We start from the raw sequence: 21012 nt of genomic DNA on the forward strand, positions 1-21012 counted from the left end.
CGTGTCCCTAATATACGAATGAAGATGGACAACATGAGTTTGTAAAAAGTGGTCCACGTATTTGGACACACTCAACGTCATAGACTTCACCCCCGACACAATGGGCCTACCTGACGGGTTCTCGAGGCTCTTGTGCACCTTCGGGAGGTGGTAGAAGATGGGAATACGAGGATTGGCAATATAGAGAAATTTGAATTCATCCTCCGTAATAAGTTTACCATCAAGAGCCCCTTTTAATAAGGAGCATAACTCCAGATGATAATCCAATGTAGGGTCAACTTTTATGACCACATACGAAGCTTCATCTGAAAGCAGTCTCATTGCCTCAGCCACGTACTCCTCACGGTTCTGCACCACAATGCTACCTCCCTTGTCGGCCTGCCTTATCACAATCTGATCTTTCAACCGCTTCAACTCCTTGAGTGCCTCAGATTCACCCACTGACAAATTACCCTTAATATATGGCGAATCAGAACATAATTGTTCAAAATCCTTTAAAACAATTGTGTAAAACGTGTCAATATAACTACCTTTCGATTGGTAAGGGTAGAATAAGGATTTGGGTTTAAAGGTTGTAGACATCGAACCCTGTGCAGGAATATCCTCCAAGAAATCCAACCAGGAAGCCCCTGGCTGTTGCTCTGGTCCCACCAGCCCTGTGAGGAGCTTTGCTGCTGGGCACCGAACCCAGGTTTAAGTTAAGACTGTATGAACTGGACAAAGCCTGCTCCCGGGGATATATATATATATATATATATATATATATATATATATATATATATATATATATATATATATATATATATATATATGCAAATACAACTCTATGCTCATCTGCATGTCTTAGGCAGGTCTGCAACCCCGCCTTTCCCCATCATCACCCAGCATACAGCACTTCTACTGCAGCAAGGGATTCTGGGAAATGACATGCAAATGAGCACACAGTGTCACTTTTTGCCTCAAAAACCATTTTGATGGTTCCCTATAGGCTTAAGCTTGCTGCATGGTCACAGCTTTGAGCACAGCCAGGGTTAAGGTGCATACCCAGAAAACCACCCACAGACAGCTGTTTCGACCTTGATGGGTCTCATCAGTGTGGGGTTGATTTTAACTGGGTATACATGAGAGGCTATGGGATAGGCTAAACCATAATACTGAGTTAAGTTATGGTGAATATATATATATATATATATATATATATATATATATATATATGCACATATCATATACATACGCACATATCATATACATACGCACATATCATATACATACGCACATAGCACATACATACGCACATAGCACATACATACGCACATAGCACATACATACGCACATAGCACATATCACATATACATACGCACATAGCACATTTCACACATACATACGCACATAGCACATATACATAGGCACATACGCATGTGCCTCCTGATGGCTGCCTCCTGGTTTCTGAGGAAACATTGAGCCTCACTCACTACATTTTATCTTTAGTGTAATATGGCTACTTGGGAAATTATATCCCCTCTAATATTTGCCAATTGAAAAACCTTATCAGAGGTAGTCTTTAATGCTAATCATTTTTTGACGCTTTTTTGCGTACACACATACGCACATATGCACACGTGCATATGCATACGCACACATATACATGCGCACGCACATATGCGCGCGCACGCACATTCATACGCACACATACATGCGCACACATACATACGCGCACATGCACACACGCACATACGCACACATGCACATACACACACGCACACATACATACGCACATATGCACATACGCACACATGCATATGCACATACGCACACATACACATACGCTCATACACACATGCACACGCACATACACACGTATGCACATATACACACGTATGCACATACATACACACATGTATATACATACACGCGCACATACGCATACATACATACAAGCACATATGCACATGCGCCTGCATACATACACGTGCCTGCATACATACACGCGCCTGCATACATATACACGCGCCTGCATACATACACACGCGCCTGCATACATACACACGCGACTGCATACATACACACGCGCCTGCATACATACACACGCGCGCCTGCATACTTACACACACACACGCGCCTGCATACATACACACACGCGCCTGCATACTTACACACACACGCGCCTGCATACCTTACACACACACGCGCCTGCATACGTACACACACACGCGCCTGCATACGTACACACACACACACGCCTGCATACGTACACACACGCGCCTGCATACGTACACACACGCGCCTGCATACGTACACACACGCGCCTGCATACTTACACACACACGCGCCTGCATACTTACACACACATGCGCCTGCATACATACACACACGCGCCTGCATACTTACACACACACGCGCCTGCATACGTACACACACACGCGCCTGCATACGTACACACACACGCGCCTGAATACATACACACACACGCGCCTGAATACATACATACACACACACACGCGCCTGCATACTTACACACACACGCGCCTGCATACTTACACACACACGCGCCTGCATACGTACACACACACGCGCCTGCATACGTACACACAAACGCGCCTGCATACGTACACACACACGCGCCTGCATACGTACACACACACGCGCCTGCATACGTACACACACACACGCGCCTGCATACGTACACACACACGCGCGCCTGCATACGTACACACACGCGCCTGCATACGTACACACACACACACGCGCCTGCATACGTACACACACACACGCGCCTGCATACGTACACACACACACGCGCCTGCATACGTACACACACACACGCACCTGCATACGTACACACACACACGCGCCTGCATACGTACACACACACACGCGCCTGCATACGTACACACACACGCGCCTGCATACGTACACACACACGCGCCTGCATACGTACACACACGCGCCTGCATACGTACACACACGCGCCTGCATACGTACACACACATGCGCCTGCATACGTATGCACACACACATGCGCCTGCATACGTACGCACACACACACATGCGCCTGCATACGTACGCACACACACACATGCGCCTGCATACGTACACACACACACACATGCGCCTGCATATGTACACACACACACATGCGCCTGCACACGCACACGTACACGTACACATGCGCCTGCATACGTACACACACACGCGCCTGCGTACATACACACACACGCGCCTGCATACATACACACACACGCGCCTGCATACATACACACACACGCGCCTGCATACACACACACACACACACACACACACATGCGCCTGCATACATACATACACACATGCGCCTGCATACATACGCACATGCGCCTGCATACATACGCACATGCGCCTGCATACATATACGCACATGCGCCTGCATACATATACGCACATGCGCCTGCATACATATACGCACATGCGCCTGCATACATATACGCACATGCGCCTGCATACATATACGCACATGCGCCTGCATACATATACGCACATGCACGCGCACATATACGCACATGCACGCGCACACATGCACACATACACACATGCACGCACACACATACATACACACATACATACACACATGCACGCACACATATACACACATGCACGCACACATATACACACATATACTGGATTGTATATTAGGTTTTCAGAACCAAGGAACTTTCCACACGTTGTACCCTCATTGAATCTCTACACCCGGCCTCCTGCTCATGTTTGGTAACAGTGAGGAATGCTGTATTCTGTGTAAAGTCTAATGATATATCTATTTTTTTTCTACAGGTTTAAAGTTGAGCCACATGATACAAAGGACATCAAGCCGCTGCACTTTCGCCTTCTCACCTGGGTGCAGGATGATACTTTTTTAGCTGTTAGTCAGGGACAAAGCTCATCTCAATCTGCTATTCACCATCTGACGGTGACAGAGGAGGATAAGCAACACATTAATATCAGGTATTTTACACTGTTTTATTATATTTTCATTTCTCCCTGTAGTGTAGCATTTGATTTTTTGTTATACATGGTTACATAGTAGGCTGGAAATTATCTTTTCTGGCGCTGAGGTGGAGAAGAATGTACTTGCAATTTCTTCTGTTAAGCTGTGACCTCAGGAAAAGGAGAAAAAGAAAAGACAAAACATGCAGAGAACCTGCAATGGTGTATTACCCAAGGGATAACAAAATTATGCAATGAAGGTGCAATTTATTACAATATTAAAATAACAAGGTTAAAATAACCATGGGTGACAATTGATGAACATACATATAAAATACAATTTGATATAAAATTATTGGATAATGGACAAGTGCCTAAGCACTATCCACACTCTTGCACTTCGGAACTTAGTCCAACAGTTCCTTTCTTAGCTCCGTCTGGTCTAAAATTGAAAACCTACTCACCAAAAGTGAATAGGAAATGAGCACTTGGTTTTAGTGGTCTTTGCCGTTGATATCGCCGCTCGCCTGGTGGTGTGTTAGTCTCTGCAGCCGGGGATCCGATTCAGTGTTCCTGCATGCAATGCTTCCTGGAATACACACGATCCGCACGGCGTGATGACGTCACCAGTATTGGTCCTCAGCTACGGTGGCTCAACGGTGCCAAAAAAACCTTCCAACGCGTTTCGAAAGTACAAATGATGTCTCTCTTCGTCAGGGATAAGTGCTGCTTGTATCTGATCCATTAAATACCCCATTTCGTGATTCAAAGTGCTTTGTGATTGGCGCAATCGTTAATAGAGTAGTTACACCCATCTGCCTTCTACATGTTGTCTTATGGAGGCACAGATGTACTAATACTAATTAATCATTACGTGATTTCTAGACATATTAATACAGAAACACTTCATAACATTTATTTAATATTATGATTAATTCACTTTAAATCATGATTGGCTCAGATATTCCTTCCCTATGCTATTCAAAGCCATGGTTAAAAGTGTATCTTAAATTACATCCGCACTAAATACTATCTATATTCCGCATTTTTTGTATTTTTGTATTTTTCATATTTATTTTAAATTAGATTTGAATGTTTATTTTAAAACATTTGTTTATTATGATTATGTTTTATTATTATTATGTTCATTAATATATTCATTTTGTTAGTTTACATAATGTATTAGGGTAGCATGGCACAATATCTAACAGCCAATTATATCCAACAATGTGTAGAGATTTATTGATTGTTATTGAAACTATGCTTCCGAATTGCTATACATAAACATCTCTGAGATCATCCAAGACTATTTATAAATCCAATAAAATCAGATGGGTTACAATAGGAGACAGTATTAATGATACATGTACTTACAGTCATTAATTGTAAATAACTGTCAGTGTACCTTATATATACAGGTCTTGTCAGAACACAGAGATGTTTCTGTATTAATATGTCTAGAAATAACGTAATGATTAATTAGTATTAGTACATCTGTGCCTCCATAAGACAACATGTAGAAGGCAGATGGGTGTAACTACTCTATTAACGATTGCGCCAATCACAAAGCACTTTGAATCACGAACTGGGGTATTTAATGGATCAGATACAAGCAGCACTTATCCCTGACGAAGAGAGACATCATTTGTACTTTCGAAACGCGTTGGAAGGTTTTTTTTCACCGTTGAGCTACCGTAGCTGAGGACCAATACTGGTGACGTCATCACGCCGTGCAGATCGTGTGTATTCCAGGAAGCATTGCATTCAGGAACACTGAATCGGATCCCCGGCTGCAGAGACTAACACACCACCAGGCGAGCGGCGATATCAACGGCAAAGACCACTAAAACCAAGTGCTCATTTCCTATTCACTTTTGGTGAGTAGGTTTTCAATTTTAGACCAGACGGAGCTAAGAAAGAAACTGTTGAACTAAGTTCCGAAGTGCAAGAGTGTGGATAGTGCTTAGGCACTTGTCCATTATCCAATAATTTTATATCAAATTGTATTTTATATGTAAGTTCATCAATTGTCACCCATGGTTATTTTAACCTTGTTATTTTAATATTGTAATAAATTGCTCCTTCATTGCATAATTTTGTTATCCCTTGGGTAATACACCATTGCAGGTTCTCTGCATGTTTTGTCTTTTCTTTTTCTCCTTTTCCTGAGGTCACAGCTTAACAGAAGAAATTGCAAGTACATTCTTCTCCACCTCACCTCAGCGCCAGAAAAGATAATTTCCAGCCTTCAATCCGATTCTGGGTAGAAGATACCAGAATAATCTTTTCAAGGCAGCTCCAGGACTACCAATTGGACTCTGTATCTAAGGTTCATTATTATTGTTGTTTGCATAAGCGCTGATTTCACACCTATCATTTCACCTATGGTTACATAGTAGATGAGGTTGAAAAAAAAAACATGCGTTCAACCTATGCTAAATATAGGCAACAGATACTTTATCCTATATCCGTACTTACAGAATATTGATTCAGAGGAAGGCAAATAAAAACCCCAGTGACATATCATCCAATAATATCTCATAAGGGGAAAAATAAATTCCTTCCTGACTTCAAATATTGGCAATCAGATTCCTCCCTGGATCAACATCCTTCCCATGTTTACTTATTTGGTGTATCCCTGTAAACCTTTCTAAAAAGATGTCCAATCTTTTTTTTTTTTTTTTAAACAAATCTATTGTACCTGCCATCAGCCTCTATAGGTAATGAATTCCACATGTTAACTGCCCTTGTAGTAAAGAACCCTTTCCTTTGGTGCTGGTAAAATCTCCTTTCCTCCAACCGTAAGGGATGACCCTGTGTCCTTTGTTTCTGTCCCCGGATATATTTGTATATAGTTATCATATCCCCTCTTAGATGCCTCTTTTGTCAATAAATCTAATTTAGCTAGCCTCCACATACAAGTCAGATTATCCATCCCCTTTATTAATTTGCTGGCTCTTCTCTGCACTCTCTCTAGTTCAATAAATAAAGTCTTTTATAAGGAGCGGTGCCCAAAATTGTATTCCATATTCAAAATATGCAGAAGGTGTGTGGTGCTCCCAAAAACAGCCTATTAATTTGAAAATACACTTGATTGAAGATTCCTGCAAATGTGTACTCCCCAATGGATAAACACAAATTGTATCCCAAATATGTTGAACATTCAAAGCTCCATGAAAAACCGACTAGTGGACTAGGGTCCCCACAAGCACTGTAGTATGGGACCTCACAGTTAAGTGATCCAACATAATATATCGGAATGGAGATATAATAACTCACTCATTGTAGAGTGCTTGATCCAGATTGTCCAGACTTTATCCACATTGTCCAGACTTTATCCACAGCAGGGGGTGTGCTTCCGATTCTTCAGCGTGCTAACCAGAAAGATAGATGGGAAAAAGCAGGCACCAACAGTACGGGACCAAAGAAAAAATGAAGGAACATCCAAAGAGCGTGTGCCCATTAAAAAGAATTATTTAATGGATTCCAGCAAAAAACAGCCACATTATGGGGTACAGAGCCCCAAACCAACGCGTTTCGAGCATGAGCTCTTTATCAAGGGGGTATAAAGAGTTCACGCTCGAAGCGTGTTGGTGGGGGGGCTCTGTACTCCATAATGTGGCTGTTTTTTGCTAGAATCCATTAATTCTTTTTAATGGGCACACGCTCTTTGGATGTTCCTTCATTTTTTCTTTGGTCCTGTACTGTTGGTGCCTGCTTTTTCCTATCTATCTTTCTATTCCATATTCAAGGTGTGGTCTTACTAATCCTCTATAAAGGGGCATAAGTATGTTTATTCTCTCCCATCCATTGCCCGTTTCATGCAAAATAAGATCTTGTTTGCCTTTGCATCTACTGCATGACTTTGGGCACTATTGCTAAGCCTACAGTCTACAAGCACTCCTAAATCCTTCTCCATCAAGGATTCCCCTAATTTAACCCCATTTAATTTGTAAATCGCCTGTTTAATCTTGTTTGCCAAATGCATAACCTTACATTTATCTGTATTAAACCTCATTCCACTTACCTGCCCAAGCTTTCAGTCTCTCCAAGTCCTTCTGGAGAGAAATTACATCCTGCTCTGTTTCTACTACCTTCCACAGTTTAGTGTCATCAGCAAAGATGGAGACTGTGTTCTCTATGCCAATCTCAAGGTCATTAATAAACACGTTAAAAGCAGGGGTCCCAGTACCGATCCCTAAGATACTGCACTCACAACTTTAGCCAAACCTGAAAAAGTTCCATTTATGACAACCCTCTGTTTTCTGTCTTTCAACTCGTTTTCAATCCAGGTGCAAATATTTTTTATTGAGTCCAATTTTCTTTATTTTGTACACTACCTCTTTTGTGTGGATCTGTATCAAAAGCCCTTGCAAAATCTAAGTAGACCACATCAACTGCATTACCCTGGTCTAAATTCCTACTTACCTCCTCAAAGAAACTAATAAGATTAGTTTGGCATGATCTATCCTTTATCTTCTCTACTGGTCCAGCTGCAGAAAACAACAAGGGCAAGTATACACTACCCTTTCTTTGGTTACACACTACCACACAGGCAACATCACAAGCCTATACAAATAGGGAGCGCCCCAACCTCTTTTCTTTTTGCTTCATAAATCTATGCTGACTATTACTAATAATTTTGCATTCCGATTGGTATTCCTTAATATTATCCCGTATTAAACCTTCTAGTAGCTTCCCCACTATTGATGTGAGACTTGCAGGTCCTTAATACCCCGGTTGTGATCTAAGCTCCCTTTCTAAATATAGGCACCACATCTGCTTTACTCCAATTTTGTGGTACTGAGCCTGTGCAAATGGAGTTCATGAATATTAAATGTAATGGTTTGGCTATTACTGAATGTAAATCCTTAAGAACTCTTGGATGTATGCCATCGGGGCCAGGTGCCTTATTTACTTGAATTTTATCAAGCCGCCTATGAATGTCTTCCTCAGTTAACCAGTTGTTCGTTAATAAAGAGGTTGTGGCTTCCTCCTGCGGCACTACTATTGAAATTGATTCTTCCGTGGTAAACACAGAGGCAAATTATTTGTTTAATACCTCTGCTTTTTCCTTATCTCCAATAATCTGCCTGCCCATCTCACACTGAGAGTCCTATATTTTCTTTTCTCATTTTTTTGTTATTAAGGTACTTAAATAACTTTTTAGGGTTGATCTTACTTTCTATTGCAATCCTTTTTTCATTATCCATTTTTGCTAATTTGATTGCACTTTTGCAACTTTTGTTACATTCCTTATAATTCTGATACGATGTCTCTGTCCCTTCTGACTTCAAGAATCTAAACGCCTGCCGCCTCTTTTCCATTTCCTTCCCTACCTTTTTGTTTGTTCACATTGGTTTTGATGTACAGTATTTCTTATATTTATTACCCACGGGTATATACTGATAATTGTGCTTTTCTAACAATGTTTTAAACACTGCCCCTTTTATCTTCTACATTTTCCCCTGCAAATAGATCATCCCAATGTATTACTTGTAGATTAGTCCTCAGTGTATTCTTTGTTGAACCCAAGTAATCTGTTTTTTGATGATTTATTTCAAATGAGACCATGTTATGATCACTGTTACCCAAATGTTCCCTGACTTGAATATTTGGTATTACTTCTACATTGTTTGATATGACCAAATCCAGTATTGCCCCTCTCCTGATTGGTTCCTCAATAATTTGGGTCATGTAATTGTCTTTAAGCACCCCCAAAAACCTGTTTCATTTTGTTGTAATGCTAATCTCATTGCCCCAGTCTGTCTGGATAATTAAAATCACCCATTATGCAAACATGACCCAGTTTTGATGCCTTCTCCATTTGCAAAAGTATTTTAGCTTCCTCAATCTCACAGATATTTGGTGATTTATAGCATATCCCTATATACATTTTCTTTATACTTTTACCTCCATTGCAAATTTCTATCCACAAGGTATCTACATTTTCATTATTCCCTTCATAAACATCTTCCCATGTAATAGGTTTTAGATCCAGTTTAACATATAAACAAACTCCACTTCCGAAAAAGGGAATAACCCTCTAAATTAACTGCCAAGTCATGAGTTTCATCCCACCATGTTTCAGTAATGCCTATATCCAGTGTTCGACAAATCACCCAAAAATCTACTATCTCAACCAAAAAATCTACTCGCCACCTAGTCCCGCCCCCAACCCGTGTGTGTGTGTGTGTGTGTGTATGTGTGTGTTGGATCTAGAAATAAAAGCCAGATGTGAGTGACTAGTTTCCTGAACCCCTTAACCAGTGTCTGGACATCCCCGCTTCACAATATCTAAAGCAGCAATCCCGTCTGGGATCTTACCTGATCCGCAGTCCCTCAATGTCCAGGTTCCCGCAATGTTATACATTGGAGGGGAGGTGTTCGTTACCTGTCTTCTGGGTTAGGGGGGGTTCCGATGTCTTCCATGTGAAGCTTGAGTCAGATCTGGAAGAAAGCAGTATAAATTATGTTGGTGTAGTATAGGGCAGTTAAGATATACAGGGTAAATAAGATATCCAGATCGAGAGTGTGAGACACAGAGAGAGAGTGGGTGTGAGACACAGAGAGAGAGTGGGTGTGAGACAGAGAGAGAGAGTGGGTGTGAGACAGAGAGAGAGAGTGGGTGTGAGACAGAGAGAGAGAGTGGGTGTGAGACAGAGAGAGAGAGTGGGTGAGAGACAGAGAGAGAGAGTGGGTGAGAGACAGAGAGAGAGAGTGGGTGAGAGACAGAGAGAGAGAGAGTGGGTGAGAGACAGAGAGAGAGTGGGTGAGAGACAGAGAGAGAGAGTGGGTGAGAGATGGGGGGACTGACTGATGGGGGTGAACTGGGTGGGGAGATGGTGACTTTGACTGACTAGGTGGGGGGTGACTGATCTGGTGTCCTACACACACACATATACACACACACATACACACGCACACACACTCCCCCATATACACACACACTCCCCCATATACACACACACACTCCCCCATATACACACACACACACACTCCCCCATATACACACACACACACACACACTCCCCCATATACACACACACACACACACACTCCCCCATATACACACACACACTCCCCCATATAAACACACACACACACCCATATACACACACACACACACACACACACACACACACACATATATACACACACACACTCCCCCATATACACACACACACACTCCCCCATATACACACACACACTCCCCCATATACACACACACACACACTCCCCCATATACACACACACACACTCCCCAATATACACACACACACACACAAACACACTCCCTCATACACACACACACACACACACACACACACTCTCACTCTACACACACGGGGGGGGGTCGGAAGAGAGGAAAGGCCGCGACCAGCACCACCACCCCGCTCCCCCCCCCCCTCCCGCTCCAATCGCCCGGCCCCTTGGGCTGACACGGGGATCGGGGTGAAGCGGGGACCTGAGGGGACATCCCCGCTCCAATCTCCCGGCCCCGCGGGCTGACACGTGGATCGGGGTGATGCGGGGACCTGAGGGACATCCCCGCTCCAATCTCCCGGCCCTGCGGGCTGACACGGGGATCGGGGTGAAGTGGGGACCTGAGGGGACATCCCCGCTCCAATTTCCCGGCTTCGCCGGCTGACACGGGGGGAAGCGGGGACAGGGGGAAGGCACAGATAGTACTTACTGTGTCCTCCTTGGGGGAAAAATGGCCGCTCGTTGGGGGCGGGCTCATATAGAGCCTGGCCGCGCGCCCACAAAGCCTGGGAGCGCGCGCCAATCAGCAGTCAGGCAGGGGGAGTTTTTTTGGTTTTTTTTCAGCGCGAGCAGGGAAATTTGAGCGCGAGCAGGGAAATTTAAAAAAACAAACACGTGTGCTGCTTGGGCCAATATTTACTCACCCGGAGGTTAAATCCACCCGCCCCGGGTGTGTAAATGTATAGGATTGTCGAACACTGCCTATATCATCATACTGGTCCCTTGTACCCCCATTTTATCTGTCGGGGTTCTTGTACTTAAGTTGTTGTTCAGTCTGTACTATTATCTTAACTGCTCCTGCCTTTCTATGCCAATTGGGTTTAGTCTTTAGAAATTTTCTAGTATTTTCTGTATTTACTATGGGGGTCACGCTCTTTGCCAAATTCGCACCTGCCCACATTCTACCTCCATGACCCCTTGCTATTTCCCCATCTATTCTATTTAGTTTATCTGTTTCTTGTCCCTCCCCCTCCATCCTAGTTTAAAATCTCCTCCAACCTTTTTAACATTCTCTCCCCCCCCCCAAAACAGAAGATCCCTCTTCATTGAGGTGCAATCGGTCCCTCCCATAAAAATTGCGCCTCCCCGAAAATGAGTCCCAATGTGCTAAAAAAAAAAACCTTCCTACATCACTTTCTCAGCCATGCCTTAACCTCCCCAATCTCCGATTTGTCTCCCTGGGGTAGCACATGGCACCGGTAGTATTTCAGAAAATACTACCTTGGAGGTCCTTGCCTTAAGCTTTTGGCCTAGATCCCTGAAATCATTCTTCAGGACCCTTCATCTTTCCCTAACTTTGTCATTGGTGCCTACAGTATGTGTACCAAGGAAAAAACTTAGTGCTAATGTGTGATAACTACAATTAAATATGAGAGAAATGTATATAATAGTCGATTGTTATGTTATAATTTTACAATCAACCTTTTGTGATACATCCCACTGGTGATGTTCTGCAGCCTAAGTAAAAGGGGTCTCAAACCCCCTTAGAAAAGGTATACAACTGAAGAAAACTTGGTGTATGAACTTTTCAATTCAACAATGTAATTACGGGCAAAGATAGATGTACCTTGCTATATAAACTTGTCACATGAATATGTATTTTACACAATATAATTATGGTTAGGTATAGGTGTACCGAGGTTTCTGAGGATAACGTTGAGGAGTAATAGGTAATTAAAATAAACAATTTATTAAAATACACAAATATAAACAATATTTGTCAACTAGACCTGAACCTTGATTAAGCTTAATCAATATTTTGGATACCTGATTGTTCCATCCAGACTATTGCCTAGATCAGTGTTTCCCAACTCCAGTCCTCAGGGAACCCCAACAGGTCAGGTCTTAAGGATATTCCTTCTCCAGCACCGGTGACTCAGTCAAAATGACTGAGCCGCTGATTGACTCACGTGTGCTGGAGCAGGGATATCTTTAAGACCTGACCTGTTGGGGTTCCCTGAGGACTGGAGTTGGGAAACACTGGTCTAGATAGATACATCTTGATTTCACAGCTGTACAACAAATATTCCACATTAATATTAAAAATAGGATAAAATTTCCAATAACAATTTTTTAATCTTCTTTTCAAATATTGAGGTCTAACCTTTGTATATTGCAGTTAATAGCAAAATACATACCTCAAATATTCACATAGAAGATAACAATCTAAAAACGTATTTAGAATATTAACAACCTCTGTACTAATACTGAAGCAGTTGAATCAGTATAGTACTAGCAAAAAATACCTTGATTGGAGTTGCCGCTGATTAAAGATCTTGTAGAACACTTTTTGGATGGTTGATGAAAATACAGTAGTAAGATGAAAGATATTTTTATGTCTTTCTTGTTGTTATTAAGTTCATCTTTTCATTCAATATAGATTACAAGGGGGTATAGCGGCAACTCCAATCAAGGTTTTTTTTGCTAGTATGTAAAAGGGATTCCTATGAAAGAACATAGGTGTAGGAAAAAGAAGGCCCCTAGTGTAGCACTCCCAACTGATGTGATGATGATGTATTTTAAAATAAAACTTTATTAGTACAATAATGATAAAATAATGGTGGACTAAGCATTCTGCTCCACCAAGGGTCACTAATAGGTAATTTACTAGGCTTTGTGTGCTTTTTACAAAGCCATACCTACTATATACTAGGTTTTTAATCACTTCTAATATACTCTCCATTTGTGGGGAACATCGCTTTAAGTAAATAAGGAGTAGCAGTACCTGGACAGAATCAGGACTCAGGATAAACTGCTCACCTACTCAGTGGCGATGTTCGCCTTTTGATAATACGGTACTTAACTATCACCTGGTCCTGACAGGACTCCAGGTGAACATTCACCTGTTCTAATATGAACACACATTACAGACGTCATATCAGCTAGATATGAATTTGAGACTATTTAGATAGTGATTTTTTGAGGAATTTGTGTTGTTTAGTCCACCATTATTTTATCATTATTGTACTAATAAAGTTTTATTTTAAAATACATCATCATCACATCAGTTGGGAGTGCTACACTAGGGGCCTTCTTTTTCCTACACCTACTGTACGTTCTTTCATAGGGATCATACATTATTAGTCCCAGCACCCTAACTTAATTCTAGACAGTAGCCAGAGTATTCCTCACTCCCCAGTCCCTATTTCCTCCTTTGCTAGTACTATACTGCTTTAACTGCTTCAGTATTAGTACAGAGAGTGTTAATATTCTAAATAAGTTTTTAGATTATCTTCTATGTGAATATTTGAGGTATATATTTTGCTATTAACTGCAATATACAAAGGTTATACCTCAATATTTGAAAAAAAATAAGTGTTATTGGAAGATTTTCTGTATTTCCATATCCTATTTTTAATATTAATGTGGAATATTTGTTGTACAACTGTGAAATAAAGATATATCTATCTAGTCCAGCGGTGTGCAAACTGGGGGACACAGCGGCTGCAGAGGCCCCGTGCTCTTCCCCACGGTATTTAAATTAATGCCGGGGGATCGCGTGAGGCCTCTTCAACTTCACTTACCTTATCTTCGGCAACGCGGCGTCAAATGGTGCTGCAGGGTCGTGTGACGTCACGTGACCCCGCGGCGTCATTCGACACCAGAGAGGAGATATGGGGGGGGGGCGCAAGCAGAGGGGGGCGCAAGCAGGAAGGGGGGCGCATGCTTGAAAGATTGCGCACCACTGATCTAGACTGGTCTGGATGGATCATTCACGTATCCAAAACATTGATTAAACTTAATTCAGGTCTAGTTGACAAATATTGTCTATATTCATTTGTGTATTTTAATAAATTGCTTATTTTAATTACGTATTACTCCTCAACTTTGTCCTCAAACCCGGTACACCTATACCTACCCATAATTATATTGTTTAAAATACATATTCATGTGCCGTTTATATAGCTTGGTACATCTATATTTGCCCGCAATTACATTGTTGAATTGAAAAGTTCATACGCCAAGTTTTCTTCAGCTGTATACCAATGTGTACCAAGACTGCCGGGTCAGTCCCAGCCCCTCCCAACAATCTGTCTATCCGATCCGCAATGTGCCGAACCTGACCACCTGGGAGACAACAAACTGTTCGGTACGTGCGGTCATGGCAACAGATTGCGCTATCTACCTTCCTAATAATGGAGTCTCCTACCGCCACAATCTTTCTTGGTCTCTGAGTATCCCGAGTCCCCTCTGTGCTGGAGCAACTAGTCCCCTGGCTGCTAGAGGAATCAGTCTCCCCCAGCCTTGCCATTCCTGCCCTGACACTCCCAATACATTCAATCAATATGGGAAATCTATTGGGATGAATCAGCTCAGAACTGGCCTGCCTCTTTCTCCTGCTTCCCCTTCTAACTATGACCCAGCTACCTACATACCAGCTCCTCACCCACAGCTCCACTATCTGCACCACTAGTCCCAGTCAGGGCCTGCTCAGTGAGCACTAAACTCCTTTCAAGATTGTCAATGTCCCTCAATATTGCAAGTTTCCTCTTCAGATCAGCAATCTCTGACTCTAAAGAGACCACCTGCTCACACTTCTCACAGCTGTTTGCCCCCTGGAACAGCTGCTCTACAAGTGCATATACATGTGACAAGATGTGCATTGAGTGGCACTCAATCCTGCTAATTATTGCAACTATAAAGTTATAAGTACCAACAATAAACTGTACTTCAATATACTATACCTTGTTTAACCCCTTCCTGGTTTAAACTCCACACTTAATACAACCGGCACTTAAAATCAACGAGTCACACAGATCATGACACACAAGCTCAGGATTTGTTAGAAGCCTGTTTTAAATAGGGACTGTCACAGGAGACGAGGACTAATACCAGGGATCAATTTGCCAGAAAGAAACACACGAGTTTATAAAATAATTTATTGGAAAAAAGTATCCACAACTGACATATAAACAGACAACACACATACTCACAACTGGGGATACCCTGCAGGACTAGTTGCAGGACCTTCTTGCAGAGATCTCCCCTGTTATCCTCCACTGCAGTGCTTACAGGAACTGGTCTTGGACCTGACCAGACTGGACCTCCTGCCTGGAACCGGTACAGGAACTGGCACTGCAGCTGGAATCCTCTAAGCCAAGCATGAGAACTAAGGCCTCGGCCATGTTTACCGCTTGCTGGCGGAAGCGTGCTTTGGCGCGCTCCCGCTCAGCACTGAGCCCCTACAGCCGCAATTAGAGCGGCTTTAGTAGGGGCTCACCTGTGCTTCCGCGCGCTTGCGGAAGCGTAGGTCTTAGGGGAATTTAAAATTCCCCCGCTTGCCGGCGCGACAGGCCGGTCATGTGAGCCAGCGTCACTGGCCTGCCCCCGGCCAGTGACGCGCCTGCCCCCTGACGGCCCGCTGACAGCGCGTGCGGTAAGCAACCGCAAGGCCAGGGAAAGCACCCGCTTTCCCTGCGCCTCAGCACGCCAGCAGGGAGCATGGCCGAGGCCTAACAGCCTGAGCTGAAGATATCTAGGGGTCTCCCTCCCCACTTTTTTTATACACTTAACCCACCATATTGCAACATTCAGGGCAAGGTGCTGCCTGCCTGCCCAGCCCTGGATTGGTGGGTTTAACAGCAACATTAAATAGAGCAACATAAAGAGTTAGGCTGCGGTCCCAGTAATGTCTGTGACACGCGCGCCCGGCGGGGGGGGCGGCGCGTGCACAGCGCTAACCGCGATCTGCGGTCTGACAGGGAGAGGGGAGCTTGCGACGGGAGGGGGCGTGGTCTGGGATTTGCGGGGGCGTGGCCATTACGTCACGCGGCTGGTTCGCCCTCATTGGGTGAACCGCCGGTGGGGGCGTGGCCACGCCCCCGTCGCAAGGTTTGAACTCAATTTGATTGAGTTGGGAAAAACCTTGCAGCACAGCGCGGCTGCACCTTCTGCATGACGGTGCGTACTGGGCCCAGCCCCATTAAGGGGCGGTGCTTACACGCACAGCGCACGCCGCGCCCTGCGCACAGGCTGTTACTGGGACCGCAGCCTTACAAGGAAAGGGCAGCCTTACAGGGAAAGGTTGCAGACAGCTTTGCAACTTTCCAACTGAACATGAAGTTAACCCCTGGTCCCTGAAGTGCTGGAACCAGGCAACATAATACATATATACACATACACATAATACAACTGTATTATTGACAGGTAGGGGGAATGGCAGGCTTGACCTTTATTAACAGCAGCCATATTTACCCGTACCGTCACAGGGACACACACACCATTTGATTTTTTTCATTGATGTTTGTATCTATTTGTTGCGTCCATGGTGCCCCGATGTTTCTGTAACGCAATACTTGTATATACAGTATGTGTTCATATTATATAATATACTTACACTATTATATAGTATTGTATTCAGTGGCAGAAGAGTGGAATACCACATACAATTTCAGTTAGATTGTAAGCTCTTCGGAGCAGAGACACCTCTTCCTAAATGTTACTTTTATGTCTAAAGCACTTATTCCCATGATCTGTTATTTGTTATTTATAATTGTCCCGATTATTACTACTGTGAAGCGCTATGTACATTAATGGAGCTATATAAATAAAGACATACATACTACTTGATTAATTTGTGAAATCTTCATATGCAGACATGGTGGGACAGTAAATGGACATGTGACCAGTCTCTGCTATAGCTCAAAGACCAAGACATGTGTTCTGCAAACTGCAGATGGGCAGATATGGAAGTATCTTTGGGGTATGTATGGTGTTCATGGCACATGATTGTGAATTGGTCTGTAACTCTTAAACTACTGTACATGCTATTGTATGCACTTAGTGGAATTGTTTGCATATTCAACGTTGAATAGCTTCTATTTTGATGAGGGCACTTTTTATTTATTTTATTTGCATGTATTCTCACCATCCAATAATTGAGTGAGCAAGCTTTATTATTCCAAAATAGTTTTGAGTGCACAGTTTATAAATGTTGTGTTTTGCAGAGGTGATTTAGCTTGACTCACAGTTTAAACCCCTCCTTAGGGGTTTTTGTATATTAGGTGAAGTGGCTGTTCATGCCACAATCCCCATAGACTTCCACATATATGCAGAATAAAGCCATAAGTGAATGAAGCCCTTTGAATGCAATATATGAAGAGCAATCTGTGTTGACTGATGTCTTTATTACCGTTTGCTCAGAGGGCTGCAGAAAATTCTCAGACATCTTTGTTGAGGGTTAACCCTCAGCTTGACATAAACCTCCAGAACAGATGGTTCTCCTAGTTTAGGGCCACAGCTCTTGTATGTAATTTTGGTGCAGATAAGGAAAGTTAAGTTTAATAGGCATCAAGTTAATTTGCACAGAGACCATAGGTGGTCCCTTCTCATAGGGGCCTAGATTAATGTAATTGGAATAGCTCATCAAAAGTGCACCTTTCATTTCCTATGTGGGTCTAAAAATATGTTATTCTCTCTCTCGGGTATGAGCACCCCAAATAAAGTGTTGTTGTGTACCCTCACCATTTTACAAACCTCTCTTCTTTTTTTTTTTTCCCCCGCCCTTCTCCTTTTCTCTCGCCCCTCTCCATTTTCTCTTGCCTCGTTCTTTTTTTCCCTCTGAATCTCATTTCTTAAATAATATATTTATTTTAGCGCTCCCCACACCAGTTCTGGAGCCCTGGAGGGGTGGAGTGGGTAATGACGTGAAGTTTCCCAAGCCATGCATAAAAACTGCTCTGGCGTCAATAGACAGAGAGGTAAAATAGCTACGTAGAGATCCACATGACTGACTATTTCAAAATAGAGTTGTTACCAGATTTGTGATCACTAAGTTATCTAATCAGTCCATTGAACACATTTTTGTTAGGTCCTGTTTTTCCAATCATCTTTCCTCAGTGTGAACATTAGGTTTTAAATCCTGATTCAGATGAGTGTTGCCTTTTTTTACGTGTTAGTCTGCTTACTGCTGTGTACCTGTAATTGAACGGTGACTTGGTATCCCCTATATTGTATATATTGTCAGGTCAATTCACAGTTTTGTATCCCATCTCTTTTTGATCTGTGATCAATTGAACTTTTTTGTTCCACACATGGCAGTGGGTACTGATTTGGCGTCGCTCCTCCCTCAGCGCAGTATGACAGGAAACTCTTCTGCAGGTGCTGGTATATAAGGCCCTCTCTCCTACCTGCAGAGCAGTGTTTTTCCTGTCCTACCGCATCGCAATAGGGTTTTTTGTTTTTTTTTCCTCTTTGTAACGAGACTAGTTCAGTTCAATCTGGGTCGTAAGCCTCTCTCCCTTTTGAAGTAAGTCATGGAGTGGTATTACACTCTGACGTCATACACCGGACGGCACATACGGACACAGGAACTGTATTTACTGGGGGGGGAGGGGGTGGGAATACCAGTGACTAGTGGCGGACACTCCTGAAGCGTTTTTGATACTCTGTAAACTGCTGTTGGATACAGAATGAGCTTGGATGCCAAACAGGCAAAAGCTTGCTGCCCAAAACTTGTAAGCAAGTCCTTAGGTAGTCTTAAGGATGGAAGCGCAGTGAGGATATTTTATTTTTACTGCAGTACATCTGGGGGTCAGCCAGAAGAAGGAACATCTAACACAGCCACTAATGCGTTGCTTCATAGGAAGAAGGGGGCAAAGAGAGACGGGCATTGTGCGACTTGTATTAAGCCAGCGCTGGAAGCAAAGAAACTATTTGTGAATTGTTTGAAATCAGCGGCCATAGAGCCCAATGATCAGGTGTCCACTTTCCCGTTCTGAATGAAGGACACTGTCTCCCCCAGCATGCAATCAGTGGTTCTATGGGCAATTAAATAAACCCAGAAGAGGTTGAGGTCCCAAACGAGCCTGCATAGGAGAGCAGTTCTTCGCCTGAGGAGTCTGACATCTTACACCAGTAGTGAAGAAGAACACCTGTCAGAGGCAGGATAAAGCCCCAATTGCATGCACTCTGGAGCAGTGGCGTAGCTAGACATTTGCAGGCCCCCAGGCAAAAAAAAAATTCAGGGCCCCATTAATATTAATACTGACTAGAATTTTTTCTCTCTCCCTTCCATCCTCTCCCAGATCCTCTATCTCAGGGGTGCGTACGAGATTATCTGCGGGGGTCGCAGGGTTTACAGAGGCCCCGCGTGCTTCCCGAAGGCACTTAAATTAAATGCCAGGGATGCGGTGAAGGCCTCTGTAAACTTCTTACCTTGGTTCAGTCGGCTTCTGGAGACGCATCACCATGGCAAAGTGACGTCATGACGGCCGGAACCAAGGGGAGGGAGAGCAGAGAGTGGGACAGCCAGTAGGGGGGGGGCACAGGAAAAAAAGATTGCTCTCCCCTGCTCTATCTCCTCATCCCTCATCTCTCCCCATCCCTCCTCGTCATCATCCCTCATCATCATCAGCTATATAACCCTCATCATCTCTCCCCCTCCTAATCATCTCCTCCTCGTCATCATCATCTCTCCCCCCCTCATCCTATCTCTCCCAATCTTCTCTCTTCCCTCCCCCCATTCTCTCTCTCCTCCCTCCCCCCATCCTCTCTCTCCCCCCTCCCCTCCCATATATACACACAAACACTACACCATATACACACATACCAAACATGCAACATTAGTGTAACACACACACCATATACAAATAAACATTTATATTCAACATATAAAAACCCCACTTAATATAGAACATATACATGCACATAATGCATGAAATACACACATGCATTACAAATACACACACACACCAACACACACTTATAAATACACACACTTACCAAGACAGACACACACACTCTTACCATACATACATACACACACACACACACTTACCAACACAG

At 43.3% G+C, this 21012-nt stretch overlaps 1 protein-coding gene across 4 annotated transcripts in view; it reads left to right on the plus strand.

Moving 5' to 3' along the window:
* ELP1 (elongator acetyltransferase complex subunit 1) overlaps window positions 1-21012 on the plus strand; it is a 132398-nt gene that overhangs the window by 67448 nt on the left and 43938 nt on the right. For all 4 annotated transcript variants that reach the window (XM_075604388.1, XM_075604364.1, XM_075604380.1 and 1 more), the window contains 3 exons: window positions 3808-3978; window positions 17823-17929; window positions 18823-18926. In XM_075604388.1, the coding sequence (XP_075460503.1) occupies window positions 3808-3978; window positions 17823-17929; window positions 18823-18926 (382 nt within the window). The remainder of the gene's footprint in view (window positions 1-3807; window positions 3979-17822; window positions 17930-18822; window positions 18927-21012) is intronic.

The sequence above is a fragment of the Ascaphus truei genome, chromosome 1 (genome assembly GCF_040206685.1).
Source record: "Ascaphus truei isolate aAscTru1 chromosome 1, aAscTru1.hap1, whole genome shotgun sequence".
Classification (NCBI taxonomy): domain Eukaryota; kingdom Metazoa; phylum Chordata; class Amphibia; order Anura; family Ascaphidae; genus Ascaphus; species Ascaphus truei.